Source organism: Petaurus breviceps, unplaced genomic scaffold (assembly GCF_028583685.1).
Source record: "Petaurus breviceps papuanus isolate PSGF00001 unplaced genomic scaffold, PetGlider_PUasm1.0 186, whole genome shotgun sequence".
In the NCBI taxonomy this organism is placed as follows: domain Eukaryota; kingdom Metazoa; phylum Chordata; class Mammalia; order Diprotodontia; family Petauridae; genus Petaurus; species Petaurus breviceps.
In genome coordinates this window covers 59,189,258-59,212,588 of record NW_027185798.1, presented here as the reverse complement: position 1 = coordinate 59,212,588, position 23,331 = coordinate 59,189,258, and the positions used below count along the sequence as shown (strand labels likewise).

At 34.1% G+C, this 23,331-nt stretch overlaps 1 protein-coding gene across 1 annotated transcript in view; it reads left to right on the top strand.

Annotated features, from left to right (window-relative positions):
• The first annotated feature begins 2,592 nt into the window (after positions 1-2,592).
• Positions 2,593-23,331, top strand: part of LOC138162957 (glycogen debranching enzyme) — a 34,878-nt gene continuing 14,139 nt past the window's right edge. The window contains exons 1-12 of the mRNA XM_069090540.1: positions 2,593-2,740; positions 2,832-2,944; positions 3,053-3,187; positions 7,636-7,766; positions 9,580-9,716; positions 9,970-10,103; positions 11,389-11,564; positions 15,371-15,473; positions 17,491-17,716; positions 19,329-19,440; positions 20,023-20,158; positions 21,692-21,804. Of these exons, the coding sequence (XP_068946641.1) occupies positions 2,663-2,740; positions 2,832-2,944; positions 3,053-3,187; positions 7,636-7,766; positions 9,580-9,716; positions 9,970-10,103; positions 11,389-11,564; positions 15,371-15,473; positions 17,491-17,716; positions 19,329-19,440; positions 20,023-20,158; positions 21,692-21,804 (1,594 nt within the window). The 5' untranslated portion in view covers positions 2,593-2,662. The remainder of the gene's footprint in view (positions 2,741-2,831; positions 2,945-3,052; positions 3,188-7,635; positions 7,767-9,579; positions 9,717-9,969; positions 10,104-11,388; positions 11,565-15,370; positions 15,474-17,490; positions 17,717-19,328; positions 19,441-20,022; positions 20,159-21,691; positions 21,805-23,331) is intronic.

The following is a 23,331-nucleotide window of genomic DNA, read 5'->3' as shown; positions in this document are numbered from 1 at the left end:
CCCCCCCCCATAGCAATGCTATCTATCTATTCCTTGGATCTCATATTTCTGATAATATAGTTTTAAAAATTAAAAAGCCTTTTTGTTGCATTTAGCTTTTTTCACCACCCTCAACTTATTCTGAGATGTACCACTCTTGACACAAGTCTTACAGATTATACATTATATTTGTGTTCCTGTTTCCTCCTCTTTCTTTCATTCTTCATACTTTTTTAAATCTTTAATTAGTTGCTATAGTCTCTGTGTATCCACATTAGTATCCTTAGACAACTCCAGCTTTTCTTTCTTATCAGAATTGTTTCCTTCTGTGTGCTCAATACTTCATTCTTGAGGATTTCCCATCCCTCATGGACTCACTTTCTCTAAAAATTTTAGTCTATAGGATCTTCCCTATTCATCTGAACTCCTTAAAAGCTATTTTCCAAAAATCTAGGGTACATATCAGACTCCCTGGTTTTCCTCTTCTCTATCAGAAACTGTAATAGGGAGTAATCACTTCCCCACAAGGGTCTCCTCATATCTATCCCAGCAAGTAATTCTTCCCCTGTTGTTGAGAACAAGACCCAGAATGGATTTTTTCCTTCTTCATTCCTCTACTTTTTGAAGGAAGAAATTCTCAGTTAAGCAAGTCAAGAAGTTATTAATTGCACTGCTTTTAGAAGAAAGAGATGTCCAACAAATGCCTGGATAATTGAAGTTCCCCATCACTACTATATAATGTATTGACCTATTTCCCAATCTCGTCTGTTTCCTCTTTTAAGTCTATAATATAATTTGATTAAAAAAGCATTTTTCATCTTTCTGTTGATTTTTACTCAAATTCTCTCCACATTGATTTCCTTCTTCTGGTTCCTGAATTTCCTCCCATAAGTATATCATCTTAATACTCTCTTGACTTTTCTCACATACCTCTTTTATCTGTCCTGTTTCTTTTGAATAAGACTTATCCATCCAGAGTCATTCTTTAGTCATGGATTTCACCCTATCAGTGAGACCTTTGAGGTCAATTTTACTTCTTTACATTATTATTCATATCCTTTAGGGGCAGCTTGGGTGTTTTCATAAGTATGTCATTCTACCATCTTTTTTAAAAAGTACTATTAAGGAAACAACCACAGGGAGGCAATGTAACTTTTCAAATCTCATATATCAAGTTACAATGCTAATATCAGACTTTTCAAATTATCATTTATTTCATAGGTATTTAATAAGGACTTAACTCATATCCAAAATAGTGTTAATTTGGGGATTTAGGAACATTGGAAAAGTGTTCTAATATAAAACAAAGTACCTTCTCTCAAGTAACTTCCAATATAGGTGACATAAATGAAACCATTGAGGAATAACATAAGGCAGTAAATAAAGTGATATACTTATAGTTCTTATAGTAACAATAACTAGCATTTATATAGTATTTTAAGAATTGCAAAGTATTATTAAGTGGATAATTTATGACAGATTAGAGAATTAGATCAGTAGGAATCAGATTAGGTTCACTAAAATCAGGTCTTCCTTGTTTAACAGTTATTATACTAATGAGTTAGGGAAATTCCATACCCAGTTTATCTGGATAACAAGTAGAAGTTTGATCATATATTTTGTGATATCCTTTTGGACAAATATAGAAAAATGTGGTATGGATGAAAGTAAAAATAAGCAGATTCATAGTTAGTTGAAGAATGTTGAATAATACTTTAATGTCAACCTGAAGGAAGGTCTTTAGTAGTAAACCCCTAAAGGGTCTCTCCTCAGTTCTATTCTCTTTGACATTTGTACTTGTGACTACTATTAACACTGAATGGCACTGATAAAAGCACAGTTTAGAGATAAAATGAAACAGTAATCCCCTTTGTACCTGGTACTGATAAGACCCTTTTGAAGTCTTTTAAGATGATGGGGGGGGGGGGGGCAGCTAGGTGGCTCAGTGAATAGAGCACAGGCCTTGGAGTCAGGAAGACCTGAGTGCAAATCCAGCCTGAGACACTTAACACTTACTAGTTGTGTGACCTTGGGCAAGTCACTTAACCCTGATTGCCCTGCTCTCTCCCCTCCAAAAAAAAGATAATCAGGCTATAGTTTACCAAGAGCAGTGTATTTTAAGATAATAAATGGACTCAAAACTATGTCTTGAAAAAGTTAAAGGAACTGCTAATCAATGGCCCAGAGACTCCAAATATACATGAAAAATTTTCAGATATCTCAAGCAGCTATCCTGTGGAAGAGGGATTAGTCTGTATCCCCTGAGAAAATTGGTTAAATAGTTCAGAAATTTTAACAATTGGAGCTGTCTGAAAACAGATTAGATTACTTTTTACAAACTAGTGAGTTCTCTGTTACTGGAAGTATTCAGCCCAAGACTGGATAGCACCTTAAAAGGTATAGAGGAGATCCATTTATTGCATCAGGGATTTGACTTGATTATGTCCAAGTGCTCTTCTGTCCTTACAATTCTGTGATTTTTATTGCATTTTCATCTCCAAATTCTTAGTGCTCCTATTTAACTTGTAATGGAACTAAAATACTTTATGCTTATAATTCAGAAAATTTAAAGGCATTAAAAATGGCTATTTCCAAGTTATATTATAGCTGAAAAATAATGTAATTTTTTTTTTCAGGCAAAATTGAAGAAGTTGTTCTTGAGGCTAGAACTGTTGAAAGAAATATGAGTCCATATAGAAAAGATGAGAATTCAATCAATGGAATGCCAAATATCACAGTAGAGATTAAAGAACATATCCAGGTATATATGACTTTTTTTTCTGTTATTACATGTAATATGTTAATGGCATTAGTATGGATTTACTTGACAGTTTAACTAATTTCTTTCTAAGCTTAATGAAAGTAAAATTGTGAAGCAAGCTGGAGTTGCCAAAAAAGGTCCTAATGAATATGTTCAAGAAATAGAATTTGAAAACTTAACTCCAGGAAGTGTTATTATATTCAGGTATGTGTATTGCCTTAAAATGTCATGTACATGTATATATGATTGAAACATTTTTATCAGTCTTACTGCTTTTTAACAAATTATTCCTTTCTTCACTAACATTTTCAGAGTTAGTCTTGATCCTCATGCACAAGTGGCTGTTGGCATTCTTCGAAATCATTTGACACAGTTTAATCCTCATTTTAAAACTGGAAGCCTTCCTGTGGACAACGCAGATCCTATACTAAAAATTCCTTTTGTTTCGTAAGTATGTCTTATTTGAGAAAATCTGGTCAATTTTTGATAGCTAGTAATTGTTTACCTGATTAATATAATTTTGATTCTCTACTGCTTGAATAATATTATTGCATATCTCAGTTTGTCAATGATACATCCTCGAAGTTTTAAAAAATATAGGCCTAACTGGTCCTAAAATCAGGTGCAATAATTAAGTAAATAGGCAAAAGAAGTCAGTAATTGATAAATAAGATAAATATCTTAAAATTTAAAAACTTTTCTTTAATTGACAACCTTTGTGGTTCATATAGAAAAATCTTTAGCATTAATTTAAAAAATGAGAAATAAAAGGCAAAAGATAATAGGGAATAAATTGGAATAACCAGTGGTATGAGCACTAAAAAGTATTAAATGAATTAGTTTATTCTTAGCTCACACTGCTATTAATCTTCCAAAACTTTCCCTTGAAGCACTTTAGTGAGAAACTGCTTCCCAAACAACTTATTCCGGTGTCCAAATTTTTTTGCTTATATCAGACTGAAATCTTTTTCACCCACACTACTTTATCCATTCTGCCCTCTGGAGCAAAGGAGAGCAAATCTGACCCTTCTTTTGTGTAACAGCTCTCTGCTTTGTCAGCAGTGATTCTAGCCTTATTTATAAGCGTGTCATTATGTAAAAGTGAGCTATGATCTTCAGTGATAAAAGTTCTTATTTTGATTTTAATCATAGGAAATTTGCTAATTCTTTAGAGATTGTTATTAGTTTTTAGTTGAAGATTATTCCAGTACTAGTATACTGCTTGCTGTGCATTAAGCCCCCAACTTCACTTTAAAATAATTTTGTAAGAGTTTAGGTATTATGTCTTTTGTTTAGAACCTAAAGCACATTTTCTCGTAGAAATAATGTTACCGATATTTTTGTGTGGGTTTTTTTTTAAATCATGGACAAACACACAAGTCTATTAAATCCATGCAGATAACATACATTATTGCAGTGCTAACATTGTAAACAAATAGAAATCAGATACTGATAGAAATAATTAAAAACAAAAAAAATTAGTTAAAAAATAGTGTTTATCTTGAATGCTGGCACTAAAGGGCCACTGTACTAAAGGCCAGGGCCTTATCACTTCTCACCTAGCTATTGCAATAGCCTCCTAATTGATCTCCTCAAGTCTCTCCTCTCTCCAATCTTCCACACAATAGTCAAACTGGTACTACTACAGGATCTGACCATGTCAATTAGCCCCCCTATTCAGTAAACTCCGGTGGCTCCCTATTATCTCATAGCAAGTACAGATTTGTCTCTCCATTTAAAGCCCATTATAACTTGATTCTAGTGTGTCCTTCTTACCTTACAGCTTTCTATCACTTCTGGACCTCTATGGGACATCCAAACTAACCTTGCTATTTTTCAAAGTCATTGATCTCCCTTTCTATATGTCTTTGCACAGTTTGTCCTCCATTCTTGGAATGGATTCCTTTGTCACGTATACCTCTTAGAATTTTTAGTTTCCTTCAGAGTTCAGCTCAGTTGCCCACTTTTGCACAAGATATTTTCAGAACTTACCCCCACTATCAAGAAATTACTTTGTATTTATTTGTATATATTTATATATGTACATATTTTCTCCTCTGTTTAAATATAAATTCCTAAAGATCAGGGAGTTTCATGTCTGTCTTTATGCCCCCCAGTACCTAGCCAATGCCCTGCACAGAGTATGTGCTCAGTAAATGTTTGTTGAGTGACTGATTGAGAGAAGAGGGTGAATACTTTTGCAGGGATTTCAGACATGATCATCTTTTGTACACTTTCAGTAATGTTAAGATTTGATGGCACTGGTTCTTTTGTGATATAAAAAAGTGCTATATACAGAGACCAGTCAACCTGGAGGGGTAGAAGGAAGCAATACAGCCCAGTAACTCCCACAAAGGCCTAAGAAGACTGTCAGACCAAGTAGTGATCGGGAAATCTTAGGAGAAGCCAAGTGAGCATCGATCCAGCCCATCACACAAAACCAAGCACAGCGTGCCAAAGTTTTAAGGGACACAGCCAGAGTAGTCCTTAGGGGAACATTTATATCTAAGAACTTTTATCAATAAAAGAGAGAAAGAATAGATTACTGAATTAGGAAACTTTTTTTTTTAACCCCTAAAACCAAATCAAGAAGTGCCGTGTAAATGCTAACTACCATTTTGTAGTGCTGTTCTCTCAGACTTGATTAGTTCTCAGCCTAGCTGTGCTGAGGAGCCAAGCATCCTCTTAGTGGAGAAAATGGAAAAGCAGTATGCAAATAACAATCTGCATGTCAGTTGTTAAATATATGGGACATGCCTTAATTAATTCTTCAATTAATAGCTTGAGGTAATTGGAATAAAAATAGCTGACATTTTTCTGGATATTTACAGTTTATATATTATTTTGCAAAGAATACATTTGCTTATTTGATACAGTTCTGTGAAATAAATAAGCGTTAATCCTATTTAAAGAAGAAACAGATTTATAGAGATCACATGACTTGACCAGGGTCATACAAATGCCAGGTGGCAATTATTACTAATGGCAGAGCCAAGACTCAGGTTCTTGTCTACCAGTCCAAATCCATTGTCATTTTCGCTGGAACACTGTTAGCCAGGTTCTCTGTGCAGAGAACATGGAAAAAGTTTAAAAAAACTCTTTAAAGACAAAACTGGGGGGGATTTGAAAAAAGAAAATAATTGCCCAAATTGAAGAATATGACAACCCAAAGGACTTTTACAATATTTTTGCTAAATAGTTAAATTTGGCAGTTCTTGGCAGAGTGTCAGGAAGGGAGACACAGGGTACTAATAGTCATAGAATTTTTAGACAGTCCATAAACCTTCATAATCTTGATGCTTTAAATGTGAAATCTGTAAAAACTGATGAGTGTACATATGCTGGAGCCCACCACACTTATACTGTAATTTCAAAGTGCTGCTTAAAGAAGTGGCAACAGCACTAAATAATACAAAAATGAGAAAAGCATCTAGACCAGTGCAATATTTTATTACCCAAAAAAGACCAAGAGACCATTAATAACTCCTAATCTTTTTGCCTTCTTGACCTATATGTACAAAATTTATTGGAATAATCTATACATGAATTCATGCATCAGTGCTATCCTTGATGAAAATATTTAAAGGGAACTGCCGCCAGGCTTTCATAAATGATGTTCCACATTAGTCTACATTTTTTTTCAGTCATAAAATTGACTGAAAGATGTATAGAAAATAAAATTCCCCTATGCTATTTTTTGCTAACTACAAAAAATAATTTCACCCAGTAGAGTAAAACTCCACTATAAAGGCTCGCCTCCAGAAAGGTAACTCCCAGGCATGTGTCAGAATCTTACAGGATTTCTTTTAAGAAGTAACAACACTGTTCAAGACTTATTATTTATATCAAGTGAGACCAGAAACAGGGCTATGAATATTCACCCACTGTTGTTTGTCATTGTCATGGAGGAAGTCCAGAACAAAGTACAAGTCAAAAAAAAAGATTCCTTACAGAGTTTTCAGAAGCTCATTTTTGCAGAACTTAGGTTAATTGTATCAAGCTTTGGAGCCTTATAGCAGTGAATGTATTGTGTCCTATGATAAAAAATGTTTGTATGTAATCCCATAGTGCCCTTCCAACAGTACACATATCTGGAAATGAACAGTGATAAGCTGACTTTGAATTGAACTAGAGGAAAGTGGGTTGGATTGCCTTTGGGATGTTTTATAATTCTTTCAGTTACCCTAAGCTTCCTCCCAAACCAAAGGCAGTGATGAATAGTTCCTAATCATAAAATAGTGATTTTCAAATAGTTGAAATTAAAGATTACCCAAAGAGCAGTGGAGCAGCATATGGTAAGTATAAGAAGACTGCAACACGTTACAAATGAGGAATTGTCGGGAAGACGCTCTAAAAGATAAAATTGGAAGAAAGGTATGATCAGAAGAGATATAGTCAGTCAGGTGCCAGAATGAAGGACTACTAGTGGAGTTGGCATCCATTCTCATGTCAAGAGAATACAAAGAGGTCTCCTAGCATGTTAGATGGGTGTTCTGTGGGGAATCTATGGGAGGACATGAATGAGAGTTTCAAAGGGTGCATAGGTTGTTTGAGATGGATTGGAGTCGTTATATTTGGATTTGTTCACTTCTGAACACATATGTAACTGAAATGTTGTTTTAATGGTAGCAGTTCCAGTGTTTTCTGTATTTTTGTTGACAGGTAGTCAAGTTATATTGTAGTTTGCCTTTTTGTACAATTAGTCTTACAGAGGTTTCCACAATCACTTTAAAATAGCATTTAACTTTGGGGAAATGAATTGAATCTTAATGTACTGCAGGACTTATGCTAATGGTATCACGGATCATATAAATAATGAAGCATACTGTAATATTTGAACTTGGAATTTGGTAGATGAAATACTAATTTGTCCTTACTTACTTTCTTATTCTTAGAATAGCATCCAAATTAACTTTGGCTGACCTAAACCAGTTACTCTACCGCTGTGAGTCAGAAGAACAAGAAGATGGTGGAGGATGCTATGATATACCCAACTGGTCGCCCCTTAAATATGGAGGACTTCAAGGTAAGCTAGCTCAGGAACACTTAAGCCTCCTTTTAGCTAGATTGGAAAAATAGAAGTGTCGTGGCTTCTATTTCTATGTTATGTTTCAGTTACTTTTATATGTGTTACATCCTCCTGACTGCAAATTTTAAGGAAAGTTGGAGCCATGTGTTATGTGTTGTGGTGTCTTTCCCAGCTGGCAGTGCTTTTCAGTTAGTAGGTACCTTTAATAACCCTTATTGTATTGTGCCTGTTGGTAAATGGTTTGACTCGGATTTCTTTTATAACAAGAGTCAATCCAGTCGGTAGGTGGCCCAGTGGATTGAGTGCCAGGTCTGTAGTCAGAAAGACTCATTTTTCTGAGTTCAAATCTCACCTCAGACTCTTACAAACTGGATGATTCTGAGCATGTCACTTAACCCTGTTTGCTTCGGTTTTCTCATCTGTAAAATGAGCTGGAGAAGGAAGTGACAAACCACTCCAGTATCTTTGCCAAGAAAACCCCAAATGGGGTCACAAAGAGTCAAAGACAACTGAAACAACTAAACAAGTAACTACTTTGTATATATGTATAATAAAATGTATTTCATTTCATGTATAATGGAATGAAATAATATTTGTAAAGAGTTCTGCCAGCCTTACAGTGTTATTTTAAGAGCAGGGTATCGTGGGCTAAGTAACTGTGCTAAGTGTTAGAGATCCAAAGACAAGGAAAATAACCTTCACCCTCAGACCTTGTAGGAGCTTGCCTATATATGAGTGCTGTTTGAGTGAATGTGTGACACACAGAGAATGAATACAAGGCAGTTTGTGGAAGGAGTATATTAGCATCTGAGAGAATTAGGAACGGCTTCTTGTGGAAGGCATAACTTGAGTTGAGTCTTTGAAGGAAACCAAGGGTTCCAAAAGATGAAGGTGAGGAAGGAGAACTTTCTAGGCATGAGACAGCCTGAAAAGGAAAAAGTAAATAATAAACTCTTGTCTAGGTTAATTTCTGAATCAGTGACAATATCATGTTCCATTACATGTCAGTGTATGCAAGGTAAGACTAATGCTGTTAAGTAAACCTCTCCTGCTGCATTGCTTTGATATGTCATGGAACAGGTTCCAGACACATAGGAGCGCCAAATATGTTTCATTTTGTCTAAGTCCTCCAGGCTTCATGTCACTAGACCTGAAAGTGTTCGTCACTTCACTATTTCGTTGTAACCCTACATACACAATTTACCATAGACATTAATTTTGACTACTGGAAAGATAGGTTCATTACCTTCATGTTTATCCTCCTACCCACACTTACCTCCTTTTGGGGAAGGAGATAGTTTAGTAGTTTAGTCATCTTTAATAGCTGTTGACTACAGCCTAATTTATATAGGAATTTATGGTACTGGCTGTACACACATTAATATTCCTTATCTCATGCCAGAAGCCACAATACCAGCCAGCTCTTTGAACAAGAACATCAAGTAATACAAAGCAGACCCAGTCCTTTCTTGAGGCTTCTAAGACGAACACATCTCATTGATGGGAGATTTGTCTTCCAAGTCCCAGTGATTCTCAGAATTTGCAATACATCTTTCATTTTCATGGTCCATACACAGTATCTTTCACATGTTCATCACTCACATTTTAATTTTAAATGCCAAGGGAGGTCTTACAGTTGCCATCTTCTTTTATATGCAGAAAATGCCCGTTCACTATACTTGAAGAGTATTAGAGGCTAACGACAACCCAGTCCATAACACTAAATTGTCTCTGCCCATAGTAAAATCAAAGATCATAGAATCATAGATTTAGATCTGTAATAGAATATAATGTTTCTCTCTGTTTTCAGGTTTAATGTCTGTGTTAGCAGAAATAAGACCAAAGAATGACCTGGGACATCCTTTTTGCAATAATTTAAGGTCTGGAGATTGGATGATTGACTATGTCAGTAATCGGCTGATTTCACGATCAGGAACTATTGCAGAAGTAAGTGGAACTGTTTTTTAGGGTGGGCAGTGTTATCCCCAGATAGAATACTCATCTGTGAAATTCACATATTTATATTTACATGGTTTTCTAATCTATGGCTAGTTTTCTTTTTCTTATTTTCCTTTATTATCAGTGGGTGGAAATCTTGCCATTCCAATGCTAGATTGTAGAGTTATGTGCTTGGTTTCTCCTTCTAAACTTAGCTACTAGAAACAAACTTAAATTAACTCTTAAATTATTATTCTAACAGGTTGGTAAATGGTTGCAAGCGATGTTCTTCTACTTGAAGCAGATTCCACGTTATCTTATCCCATGTTACTTTGATGCTATATTAATTGGTGCATATACCACTCTTCTGGATGTAGCATGGAATCAGATGTCAAGGTATAACCAACAAAACTAGAATAAATATTAATGTTTATAAAGAAAATGCATGTGAAGTCACTTTATTACACTCTCTTTAGCAAAGGTACCAAAATTGTAATGCCAGATTGGGGCGGGGGGGGGCAATTAGGTGACTTGCCCAAGGTCACACAGCTAGTAAGTGTTAAGTGTCTGAGGCAGGCTTTGAACTCAGGTCCTCCTGACTCCAGGGCTGGTGCTCTATTCACCTGCCCACCCCTGTAATACCAAATTTTAAATAAACAAGTAACAAATGGAAATAAGTTAATGAATGAATATTTGTCTTAAAATCATAGTCTTGGAAAAGATTTTGAGTGGCCAATTAACAGGAGCCTAAAGGCAGGAGCATACCTAAATAATCTCAAATACGAGATTGTCCTTTAAGACTCAGAAAAAGCACCATTGGGAAAATTCACCTAGTTTCAGTTTCTCTTGTTTTTCATTTTATTTTATCATAGAACTTATAAGAAATATTTGTTTTTTAGTGTCTTCATCTATTACTTCAGTTCTATTTGCAACAGTCCTCAAATTTTTTTTTTATATGATGCATTAGACTTGTAAAGATTTTGGCCTTAGAAGTAAATGATGAATTGTATTTCTGTTTTTATAAAAAGACACAAAATTAGTAGGAAAATTCAGAAAATAAAATTCCAAGCCGTAAGTTCCTATTTCAGAAGCTTCGTGTAATAATAAATTATTGCGATCTTTTCATATTAGAAATAAAATAAAGGTATTTTCTACCACTTCTAGCACCTAATCAGTTCAAAATTCTTCGCCAGATAGTTCAGTGTACTGTGTTAGATTTGGAGTCAGGCAAAATTAAGTTCAAATCCTTCCTTAAACACTTATTAGTTATGTGACCCTACAAGGAGTCACATAAATTCTCTCACCTGAAATTTTTTCATATATAAAATGGGGGTGATAATGATAGCATGTACCTTACAGAGTTTATCTTCATTTAAGAGTAAAATAAGATAACATGTAAAGCCCTTTGCAGAACTTAAAAATGATAGCACTTCATGAATGGCTCAACATTTGTAAAACATCTTTCACTGGGTTCAGTTCAAATGTGTGAAATAGGAAAGTTCCCCTTTCTTCCCCTTCAGTCTCCCTCACTTCCTGATGTTCCATACAGACTAAATAAGTTATAGTTATGATTATTCAGCAGAACTCTACCAGAACTTCACATGTGTAATAGTTACTGTGAAGATAGGATATTAGAGTGGAGGAATGCAAATTAAATAATTACTCTTTTTTTTAATTACAGCTTTGTTCAGAATGGCTCAACATTTGTAAAACATCTTTCACTGGGTTCAGTTCAAATGTGTGGAATAGGAAAGTTCCCCTCTCTTCCCCTTCTTTCTCCCTCACTTCCTGATGTTCCATACAGACTAAATGAGGTAACCAGAGAGAAGGAGCAATGTTGTGCTTCTCTAGCTGCTGGTAAGAATTATATGGTGTTAAAATGTATGACTGTACCATATTCTAAGAGAAACTGCAGATTTTTTTTAAAAGGTTATATAATGATTTGTCATTTGTGGTAATATAAAAAAGTTGTGGTTTTGAACATATTCTGTGTTTAGTGTGAAGACTTTTCACTAGTCAAATTCATCTGTGTAATTATTTCCATTTAATCTTCTTCCCCTTACTCCCCTGGTCCTATATACTTTTCTCCAACATTTAATTTTTAGACTTTTCTTGCCATTGTATTTTTAAGTCAGCTAAACTTTGACAGCTGTTTAGTTGCACTCAAGTTCTTTGAAAGATTTATGATAAATTAGCAGTCTAAGTAGCAAGTGAGAATAAAACCTGAATGAAATAATACCTGTAAACAGGAAAAACCAGTTTACTCATGTGTTTAGGCTCTTGAGTTTGTTTTTGTTTTTTTGTTTTTTTTTTCACCAAAGATTTCCCACAATATGGACAAGATGAATTTAACACACTTAGTAAGATGAATGGAAAAACATCAGAAAGTTCTCAAAGAATGTCTAAGACCTTTTTAAAATATTTTTTAATCTCTACCTTTGCCCTACTTAGAAGGAGAAAGAAAGGTTTGACAGCTGACCCCTATACTTATTCCTACAAAGAGTTGATTGGGTCATATTTTGGCTACTGAATTGGTCTCTTCCACTTCTTTCTCTGAAATTTCCTGTAATAGCAAGTTGTACATAATAGATACGCAGTTTCATGTTTCATTTTTTATGATATTATGTTGTGGAAATGCATGTTTTATTCCATAAATTAAAAATAAAATAAATTTTTAAAAAAGACATTTCCTGCCATATGAGTCTCTCAAAAGCTACTTTAAAAGAATGACTTTGTATAATGATTAAGTCCTTTACCCTACATTTCTGTGCTAAAGATTGTTGTGACTAAAAGGCAGAAAGGATATGACATCCTATTTGAAGATATTTCTCATTACCTATCATTGTACAACACTACTCTGTGGAACTTGATTTTATGGAATAAATAAATCAGAAAATAGATAGTACTATTTTAAAGTCCCCTTCACTCATTTCTTCATGTTTTGTTAACAGATCCACTTCATTTTGACCATCTTAGAAAGACTTTTCTTGCCTTTTTAAAAAGAAAAAGGCTGAGGGAGTAATAAGTGTTTTAAAAGCCCTGGGAGTAGCAATTAAGGATTTGGATTGACAACCTGTGAACAGCCCCTCTGAGGAGGGGAAAAGCCACCTTAACTTTCATATTAAACAACCAGACTATAATATGAACTGCTCTAGTTTTTATATTTATTTTATGAGAATCTATGCAGAGAAACAAATGTCAGTGTTGAAGTTGACCTGGCTTCTCTACTTTTCCTTTGTAAGGCATTGCTCTAGGAATATATTATAACTTTTTTTCCAACTCAAGTACAAAAAAAAGGTTTTTTTTTTTTTCCTTCCCAGGAATGCTTTTTTTTTCGTTGTATGGAAATTGTATCCAATTTAAATTCCGCTCTTTCAGTAATGAAATAATGACATTTTTCTACTTTTACGGAAAGTTCTAATTGATCTAATTGAGTTTTATGAAGTGTTTTAAGAGATTCTCTCATCTTTCACTTCTCAAAGCATGTTTTGGACTTAGACTTCTATTTCTGTAAATTTTTTTCTGCGATTCTTTGACATTTGTTCTGCTTTAACTCTAGCATAATTCTTTTATTGTAGTGGTCTCTAATTGAAATGCTGCTTTGTTTTTGCTGTATTGCTTCATGCTTATTCTGTTTGGCCACTATAGAAGCAAATAACATGGTGGTTCATACTCTCAGTATCTTCACATGAAAAGAGAGACACCAAACTTACCCACAGTTTTTACTTCCCTTTTTGTTCTTTAGTCATTTATGTTTCATTCCTTGTATATAGGTGCCTGGAAATGTTCAGGTCACTTGATAAAGGAACCCTTGCTTTCTTCTGTATAGATTGGGATTTCATAGACAAAAATGGCTACAAATGAAGAGGTTCTGCCAGGTGAAGAGTAGTCTTTATTTTTTCCCCCAGTTTATTAAATTATTTATTTTTAGTTTTCAACATTTACTTCCATAAGTTTTAGATTTTTCTCCCTGCCCCTCCCTCCTCCTTTCCCAAGATGACTTGCAGTCTGATATGAGCTCTACACATACATTCTTTTTTTTTTTTTGGAGGGGGGAAGGCAGAGCAATTGGGGTTAAGTGACTTGCCCAAGTAAGTGTTAAGTGTCTGAGGCCGAATTTGAACTCAGGTCCTCCTGACTCCAGGGCTGCTGCTCTATTAACTGTGCCACCTGGCCACCCCTACACATACATTCTTATTAAACACATTTTCAAATTAGTCATGTTGCATAGAAGAATTATAATGAATGGGAAAAACCATATGAAGGAAAAATAAAACAAAACAAAAAAGAAAATAGTCTGCTTCATTCTACATTTCAATGCCATAGTTCTTTCTCTGTATATAGATGGCATTTTCCATCATGTGTCCTTTGGAGTTGTTTTAGGTCCTTGCATTGATGAGAAGGGCTAAGTCTATCAATCAGCCTTCATACAATGATAGTCTTTATTTTTAGTGAGAGGAATTTAGAAAGACATCTGTATATGTTTTCATTAGTCTCTAAAATAAGCAATATAAAATATTCAAGTATGATCTTCAAATCTTTAGACCATAACAATACACATTTCTAAAGAACCATCAAGATAAAGAAAATCAGACCTTAAAATAGAGCCAGGTGGTCCTGAATGCTTTTTTTTTCTAGTAATCCATTTTGATGGATAGTAAAGGAGATGGGTGAGCCTTATTTGTTTTTTTTGCTTTGAAGCATTCTCTTTTAAGTTTATTTTTTCATTTGTTTAGCTTGGTTTTTTTTTTCCACCTTCCTTAACATAGAGAAAAATTGAACATCAAATTAATTACAGTAAGGCCAATGGGCTAATTAATATTTAGAGTTTAAATGTAGAGTATCAAGTAATGTTTGATACTGACTAGTCATAAGTTAGTAGTAGAAACACCCATAATCTCAGACTCAATTCTTCCTGTGCCCTTAAACTTATGAGTAATGCTCTATCAAAGTAATTTTTAATATTAGATTATACGTCTCTTTGGGTTTCCTAAATCTGGTTTCAAAAAATTGTAATCTATTGAAATATTATTTAAATGTACGTATTTATATACATATATTTAACTCAGATAAAAATATCCATTAGTAATAATGCTTCAATTTTGCATTCTTTTCTCTCTGTAGCAATGGTTCTCAAACTCGTTTGTCTCAGGACCCCTGTAAAAATTCTCTTAAAAATTGAGGACTTCCTTCCCAAAGAGCTTTTGTTTATGTGGGTTGTAGCTACTGATATTTATCATAGTAGAAATTAAAATGCCTTAGTAATAATATAAAATGTGTTCTTGACATTGTAGACCCTCTGTAAAGGTCTTGGGTTCCCAGACCACACTTTGAAAAATGTTGTTCTGTAATGAAAGGCAGCTACGTGGACCAGCAGATAGAATGCCAAGTCTGGAGTCAGAAAGACTCTTCTTCCTGAGTTCAAATCTATCTTCAGATTATGACCCCGGGCAAGTCACTGAACCCTGTTTGCTTCAGTTTCCTCATCTATAAAATAAGCTGCAGAAAAATGGCAAATTACTCTAGAATCTTTGCAAAGAAAAACCCAAATAGGTTCATGAAGTCAGACATGACTGAAAAATAACTGGGAAAAAAATGAAGTTATATAGTGATCCTAGATTGTGATTAAGAGAAATTGATATTTTGTTGTGATTTTCTGTTAGGCTTACCTCATTTTTCATCTGGTCTTTTCCGCTGCTGGGGAAGGGATACCTTTATCGCCCTTAGAGGTATCCTACTGATTACTGGACGCTATCTAGAGGCCAGGTAGGATGTCTACTAAGTCACAGTTCAAATATTTATACAAATATTGCTTCTTACCTGTTCATTATGATTTATTTTAATTCATCTTCTCTTGTTAATATTAGAGTGAGATTCTTTTCTAGCACCCATTGGAATATTTCATTTAGGTCCTGTATGATGAGAGTGTTTTTTTTAATGTATTATTAACTAAGACAGATGATTATAGGGTTACTTCTCTTAATATCATAGGCCAGAAAATATGATTTCTATTCTACATTTAAGTATAAAAATAGATATATGATCTACTGCTTATTGCTAAAGCACTATTTTGTGTTTTCTACAAGGAGACAGAGTGAGCATTAGAGAAAGAATTGGAAAATTTCAGATTTCTAATCCCAGTTGTTTTTTATTTGACCTTAAATATGTCTCTGACTTTATGTTGTCTCATAGGATTGATCAGTTTCAGCAATGTGTGTAACTAATCAGCTGTGGTTAAAACAAAAACCAATATGAATTAAAAGCTTATAACTTTAAAAGTTATGCTTAATTTAAAAAACTTCATGACAATTTCATTTATTCAGCATCTTCTGGGAATAAGGTTTTTCTCAGTTATTTTTCAGGTAACTAAAGTTGTCCCTTTAAGTGTCAAAACAATTTGAAAAACAGGCTAAAGGAGTATGTCACACATAATTCAACCTTTTCTTAGTGATGTGGAATTATACACAGTCAGCTACATAGTACAGTGGAGGGGACACTGGACCTGGGGCCAGGAAAACTTGAATTCAAATTCCACCTCAGGCACATTCTAACTGCTTGACCCTTAGCAAGTCACTTAACCTCTCATTGCCTCATTTTTTTCCCCTTCATAAAATGGGGACGATAATAGCACCTACCTTCCAGGATTGTTGTGAGGATAAAATGGTGTATGTAATGGGCTTTGCAGACCTTAAAGCAATACATAAGTACTAGCTATTGTTATATTATGAGCATCTGTTTTTATTTAACTGTTTATTTACTAAAGTGGCCAAAGTATGGGTGTTTAAGGGTCTAAGGCCCTTTATCATTATAGTAAAAGCTTCCCGATTGCTTTGTTGAAGAACTAAAAAATAGGCACCTCTGGGTCACGTTAGCCAGCATCCTCTCTCTACAAACAAGAAACTGTGGTCCTGTGGATTCTGTGACTTTGCCTTGTTTCTTCAGGAATGTAAAGAAAAAAAATAAATTTATATGTATGTATATGTATGCATACATATACATACATATATATACGTACATACATACATATATATATAAAATCAGAGGAACTGAGTTAGATTAAGTGGCACTGCAGCCTAATGCTTGTCTGTCCTGGGCCAGGTCATTTATCCTCTCTGGGCCTCTGCTTCCTCACCTGTGAAACAACTTTGAATGAGGTAACTAACTTCTCAAGTCCCACGTAGCTCTGAATGTATGATCCCGTAATACATTTATTTCATCAGTGTGAGTATTCTCTGTGCAAAAACTCATTACAGATGAATTGCTATGACCGGGAAAAAAAAGAAAAGATTCATCCACTGGTAGGAAGCTATTGAAGAGCTTCTTTGAACTTAGGTAGGCTGATCCTTGAACAAGAAACAGTCAACTTCTGTACCCATACTCAAAACTTTGTCAGCTTAATAGGACTTAACTAGAGCTTTATAATCTGCCCACATAACTTTATAAGAACCTAAGATCATTACCACACTGTGATTAGGTATCAGAGTAAGGCTTAAATGATAACCAAAAAATACCTTGATAATTAAGTTGGCTTTCACTGAAATTTTAGATCTATATCAAGATTCTTCATGAGCAACCTGTTCTCATTTATATAATTATGCTCTCAGATATTTATTTCATTGTCATGACTTTTTTCATATCACTACATTACTTATACACTAATTTGCTATGGGGCAAATTAAAAGAAAAGGGGAAGATAAGAGTGAGTCTAATATAATGTGCCTTTTTAGTCTTTAGTATTTAAAACTGATTTTGTTAAATTATATACTTAAATCTCTGGTTTCAGGAATATAATTTTAGCATTTGCTGGTACCCTGAGACATGGACTCATTCCCAATCTACTTGGTGAAGGAACTTATGCCAGGTTTAATTGCCGAGATGCTGTGTGGTGGTGGTTACAGTGTATTCAGGATTACTGCAAACTTGTTCCAAATGGCACAGACATTCTTAAGTGCCCAGTTTCCAGAATGTATCCTACAGATGACTCTTCCCCTTTGCCAGCAGGCACATTGGTAAATATAATTTCTAATAAACTATTCATAACTCTTAGGTATTTATTTACCCAAAAAATGATTATTCACTAGATGCAAAAGTACTATGATGAATACAGGGGTGACTGAGATAAACTTCTTGCTATCTTAAAGCTTACAATCTTTCTGCTGAAGAGAAAAAACTATTTACATACCTATAAATGTTATTTTGGAAGCTAGTGTTGTGTTAAACAGGAATGATCAGGGGAGTTAAGAGAAGAAACTGTTCTGTTGAGATGCCATAGATATCAAAGGGGGGTAGGGAGCAGTTACAGTGGCAAAATAAATAGAGTACCAGGCCTGGAGTCAGGAAGACTTATCTTCCTAAGTTCAAATCTGGCCTCAGACACTTACTAGCTCTGTGACCCTGGGCAAGTCACTTAACCCTGATCACCTCAGTTTCTTCACCTATAAAATGAGCTGGAGAAGGAAATGACAAATTTCTCTAGTGTCTTTGCCAAGAAAACCCCAAATGGAGTCATAAAGAATCAGAAACAACTGAAGAAAACAATAACAAATCCAAAAAAAGGGACAAAGTTTCAAAGGAGTTATGAAAGGGAAATTTGATTTATATTATGATATAATAAGAATTTCTAAAATTACTATCACTATAATGAGTCAGATCTAGAGTTTCTCCTTGATAGCCATATTCAGTGCCATTTTTGAGGGTAAAGTAGATGACAGAATAGTTGCATCAAGATTTTAATTCTAACTTGATCACATGCAGCTTCCTTATGTGATTTAAATTGTAATTCTAATGATGTAGTTATTGATGAAACATGAACCTTTGCTTTCTCCTGTTTATTAACTTGGTTGGGGTGTTAATATCATAGCTCATTGTTTGCCTTTAGATCATTCTAATTTTCAGAATTCCTTAAAATTTATGACGGATTTCATAACAGTGCTTTTGTCCCTTTCTAAAACAGCAGATAATTAAAATTATTTGTATTATTTTATTTTACCCAGTTTTTACTGTGTGATAAGTAGTGCTATTTAAATTTGGATTTTTATGTTAGTAAGAAACTACTAAAGAACTTAGAAAGTTTACAATATAAGATCCAATAAGGTTATATTTTATAGTAAATACTTAACAAATGATATTGAAATTTAATTTAGGGTATAAATAGATTTCTATGTTTTTGACAGATGTAAACTTTTTAGTCGTGACATAAATTATAAGCCATTGTTTTCAAGAGCCTATTACTGTACCAAACTACTTACTGACTTTACAGCCATTTTATTTAGCTATTCACAGTTAATTATGAAGAATTTTCACAATAATATTAAAAAAAACTTCAGTTTACATAATTATGTTGATTTAATTGTTGCCAAATTTCACAATTTTTGGATGATAGATTTTGTTTTATTACAGCTGTAATAGTATAACAGTATATAAGAACACTAAAAACAATTCTGTTAATTTCTTCACTTTATCTCAAACGCCATTAGATTAGATAATGCCTCATTAAAGAGTTAATATAAGTTCTTGGAAGGCATAACTTATTTTTCTCTCAGTTCAGTTGGGAATTTTTCTGGCATAAAGAAAAACTGTAATTTCTTAATAAAGACTTAATTCTGTGCTCATCTCAATCAGGATCAGCCATTATATGAAGTAATACAAGAAGCTATGCAACGCCACCTGCAGGGTATACAGTTCCGAGAAAGGAATGCTGGCCCACAGATAGATAGAAACATGAAGGATGAAGGTATAGCAGAAATAACATACATTGTTCTTTGGAAATTACAATTTAGACTTTTTGATTAGCTATTTTGGAAGTTTGTTTTGCAATTAGATTTTTTTTTCATTTCTGAGAGGTAAGTAAATTATTTCTTTGCATACTTAATTACAAACATTAAGTCTTATAGATACAGTTTTATAACCTGACAACATAATACCAGATGTTCTGACACCAGCATATGATAATCTTTTGTATTTGTTATTCCATTTACCAAAAATCATAAAACTTTTTTTTAGATATATGCATTAGAATTATCTTACTTTTTGTAATTAGGGGATTTGCCTAGGTTTGCACATTCATTAGCAAACTTGCTGTAAATTAGCAATTTCTTGTTTGTTCTTAAACATTCCATAAAGGTAATTTAATACTCAAATAATCAAATAAAAGTTCCGTAAGTTATAAATAGCATGTACCAGTTGAATTGCATGTTTTCTGTAATCTTGACTAGACCAGGAATTTCTAAAACATGTAGATATATATTTTTTTTACTCAAAGAGCAACTTATGGTAATTCTTGGAGAATTTTAAAAGGCTTTATTTCCTTTTGAAGGATTTAATATAACTGCAGGAGTAGATGATCAAACAGGTTTTGTTTTTGGAGGAAATCGCTTTAATTGTGGTACCTGGATGGATAAAATGGGGGAGAGTGACAGAGCTCGAAACAGAGGAATTCCAGCCACTCCCAGGTATAGTTTGTTTTATAATGCTTATGTAATTGACTGTTCAAAAAGTAGTTTAGCAATATCTAGTTTTTTGTCTTCTTCAAGGAGAACATTCTAATCTTTTTGTATTAGGATGTTATTCACCATCAATTTTCAGCCATAAATAAATACCTACAAAAGACTTTTTAGCGCTTGAAATGTTAATAAATTTAATTGCTTATGAAAAATATATCTCGTCAGGATATTGTCAGGTGCTATTCATAGGAAGCTCTCATTGAAGAAAACCATCATTTTTTGACCTGAAAAAACCTACCATACTTTTTCATGTATGTAAGCTTTAGATTTTATAGAACTTAAAGGAACCCCCTGAAAGATTGCCATTTATATCAGCCCAGAAAGAGTTATCTATTTTCTTAAAGATTTCTGTTATGGAATCATGACAATCTCTTTAGATATGTCAGTACAGTTTTATATTTAATCATCACATTCTTCCTTATATTCAGATCTCTTTTACCTTAACTTTTAGCCCATTAAGAGGTAGGTAGGTGGCATTGTAGATAGAGTGCTGGGCCTGAGGTCAGGAAGACCCGAGTTCAAATCCTGCCACAAACAATATGTGATCCTGGGCAAATCACTTAGCCTCCCTGTGCCTTCGTTTCCTCATCTGTAAAATGGGGATAATAACAGCATCTACCTCCCACAGTGAAGATCAGATGAATTCTTTGAAAAGTCCTTAGCACAATGCCTGAAACATTATAGGCACCTGATAAATGTTTGTTTCCTTCCTTCTTTCCCTTCCTTTCCAATAACTGATTTCCATCCCCTTAATGAAATCCTTTATTTCCTTTGAAAGATGATCGTTTTAAATCTTACTACTTGATAGGTATCTTTAAATATTGTCTCTTATATTACTTTTTAACTAAAATATTTGCCAAACTAGAAGTAGTTCTGTTTTGGATGTTCCAGAAATCTTAATGCCCATCTCAAACCAACTAAACCATTCTTCTTATTACAAATTCTCCATTTTAATTTAAAAAAATATTCTTCAAAGAAGATGTGTCATTAAATATCACAAAAGTAGTGTGTGATCCTGGGCAAGTCACTTACCTGTTCTCAGTCTGTTTCCTTTTCAGTCAAATGGGAATAATAATCACATTGATCTTGGGCTTGTGAGGAATAAATGCGATAGCCTATATAAAGCCTTTGCAAATTTTAACTTGCATACATAAATGCTGTCATCATCATCATCATTATTATCATTACCTCTGCCACTCTCTAACTGTGTGACTTTAGGCAAATCACTTAACCTCTCTGGGTCTTTTTTTTTCTTCATCTGTATAATGAGGATAATAGTATTGTTACCTACCTCGGATAGCATATAAGGATCAAAAAAGATAATACATGGAAAATATTTTCTAAGTATAAGGAACATCTTATATACCAATTATATCTTGAGTAATCAAAACATCATCATTTCTATGAGATGTCCGTTCATATCTTAGATTTTGTTTTTATAATTTTTTGTTAATACATCAAAAATTTTTCATTTAATTTTAGAGATGGTTCTGCTGTGGAAATTGTTGGCCTGAGCAAATCAGCTGTTCGTTGGTTGCTGGAATTATCAAAACGGAATTTGTTTCCTTATCGTGAGGTTACAATAAAAAGAAATGGTAAGCCACTTCTATCGAATCAGTTTGTAAAGATACAAAGGATTGGCTTACTAACTGTTCCTATTAGCATAGGAATTTTTTAAAACATTTTCTAGAATTAAAATTTACACAAACCCCATTGGTACTAGGGTCAGAGACTCATATAAAGAAGACATTTTCCACACTTTAAAATACCATATAAATAAGAAACTAACCAAGATGGTGGAGTAACTGGGAGAAGTACAGATAAGCTCTCCAACAACCTTTCCGTGGACTCTAGAAAATGAACAAACCTAACTAAAATTGTCTCGCATTACCAGGGTATACAAATAGAGGACTATACAAGCAAGAAGGGAGAGGATTGCAGTGGGTGACACTTAAAACTACATTTTCATCTGAACTAGTCAAAGGAACATTTTACTCTACAGGGAAAACAGAAAAGAAAGGTAGAGGAAGATATAAGGAGGATGGTAGATGAGAGGAAGAATTCAATCTAATAAAACAAGCTTTAATTATGGAGGGTGAATTGGGAATTGTAGTTCAGAAAGAAAGAAAGGATAAGAACCTATGATTGGGCTCTGGGTGAGGGAAAGCAAAGAGAGAAAGGGGAGAAGAAATTTGCATCAACCCTAGAACATTGGTGCGGAACATATTCCTTATCTCTTAACACCCTCTTATTTGTAAAAAGAGGGCAAGAAACAAAGAGAAGAAATTATAGAAGAATGGAGAGAAATAACAGAATTAATGATTGTAACTATGAATAGTATGAACTTTCACATAAAATGGAAGAACATAGTCAAATGAATTAGAAGACTCCAACAATGTTATTTACAAGAAACACTTGAATCAGAAAGACTCACACAGTTAAAATAAGGGCAAAAATCTATTATACTTTACCTGAAGTAAAAATGGCAGAGTTAGCAATAAATCTCAGGACAAAGCAACAACAGAAATAGACATAAAAGAAACCACTTTTGTGCTGAAAGGTACCATAGATGATAAATTAATATCAAAATGAAACAGGTATACTGAATAATACAGCATCTAAATACTAAAAAGGAAAGTTAAATTATTATAGATAATAAAACAATAATAGTGTAGGGCCTCAGTGTACCCCATCCTTTAGTTAAATCTAACCAAAAAATAAATAACAGAAGTTTGGGACCTGAATGGAATTTTAAGACGGTTACATAGGGGAGAGACCTCTGGAGAATATTGAATGGAAATTAAAAAGGGTACATTTTTCTCAACTCTATGTAGAACTTTTACAAAAATTGTTCTTTAAAAAATTCACAAAGGGGGGTGGGGTGGAGTCAAGATGGCGGAGTAGAAACAGGACCTCAACGTGGCTCCAGCTTCCACCTTCCCCAATTCATGTAAAAGGGGACTGTTAACAAACTTTGAAGCTGCAGAACCCACAAAATGACACAGAGAAGCTAACCTCCCACTGAGGACAGCCTGGCAGGCCGGCAGGAATCAGCCAGCGTAGCGCTCTAGGAGCCAAGCCCAGGCCTGCTTGAGCCGGAGGTTTTAGCCCCAGGGTGGGCC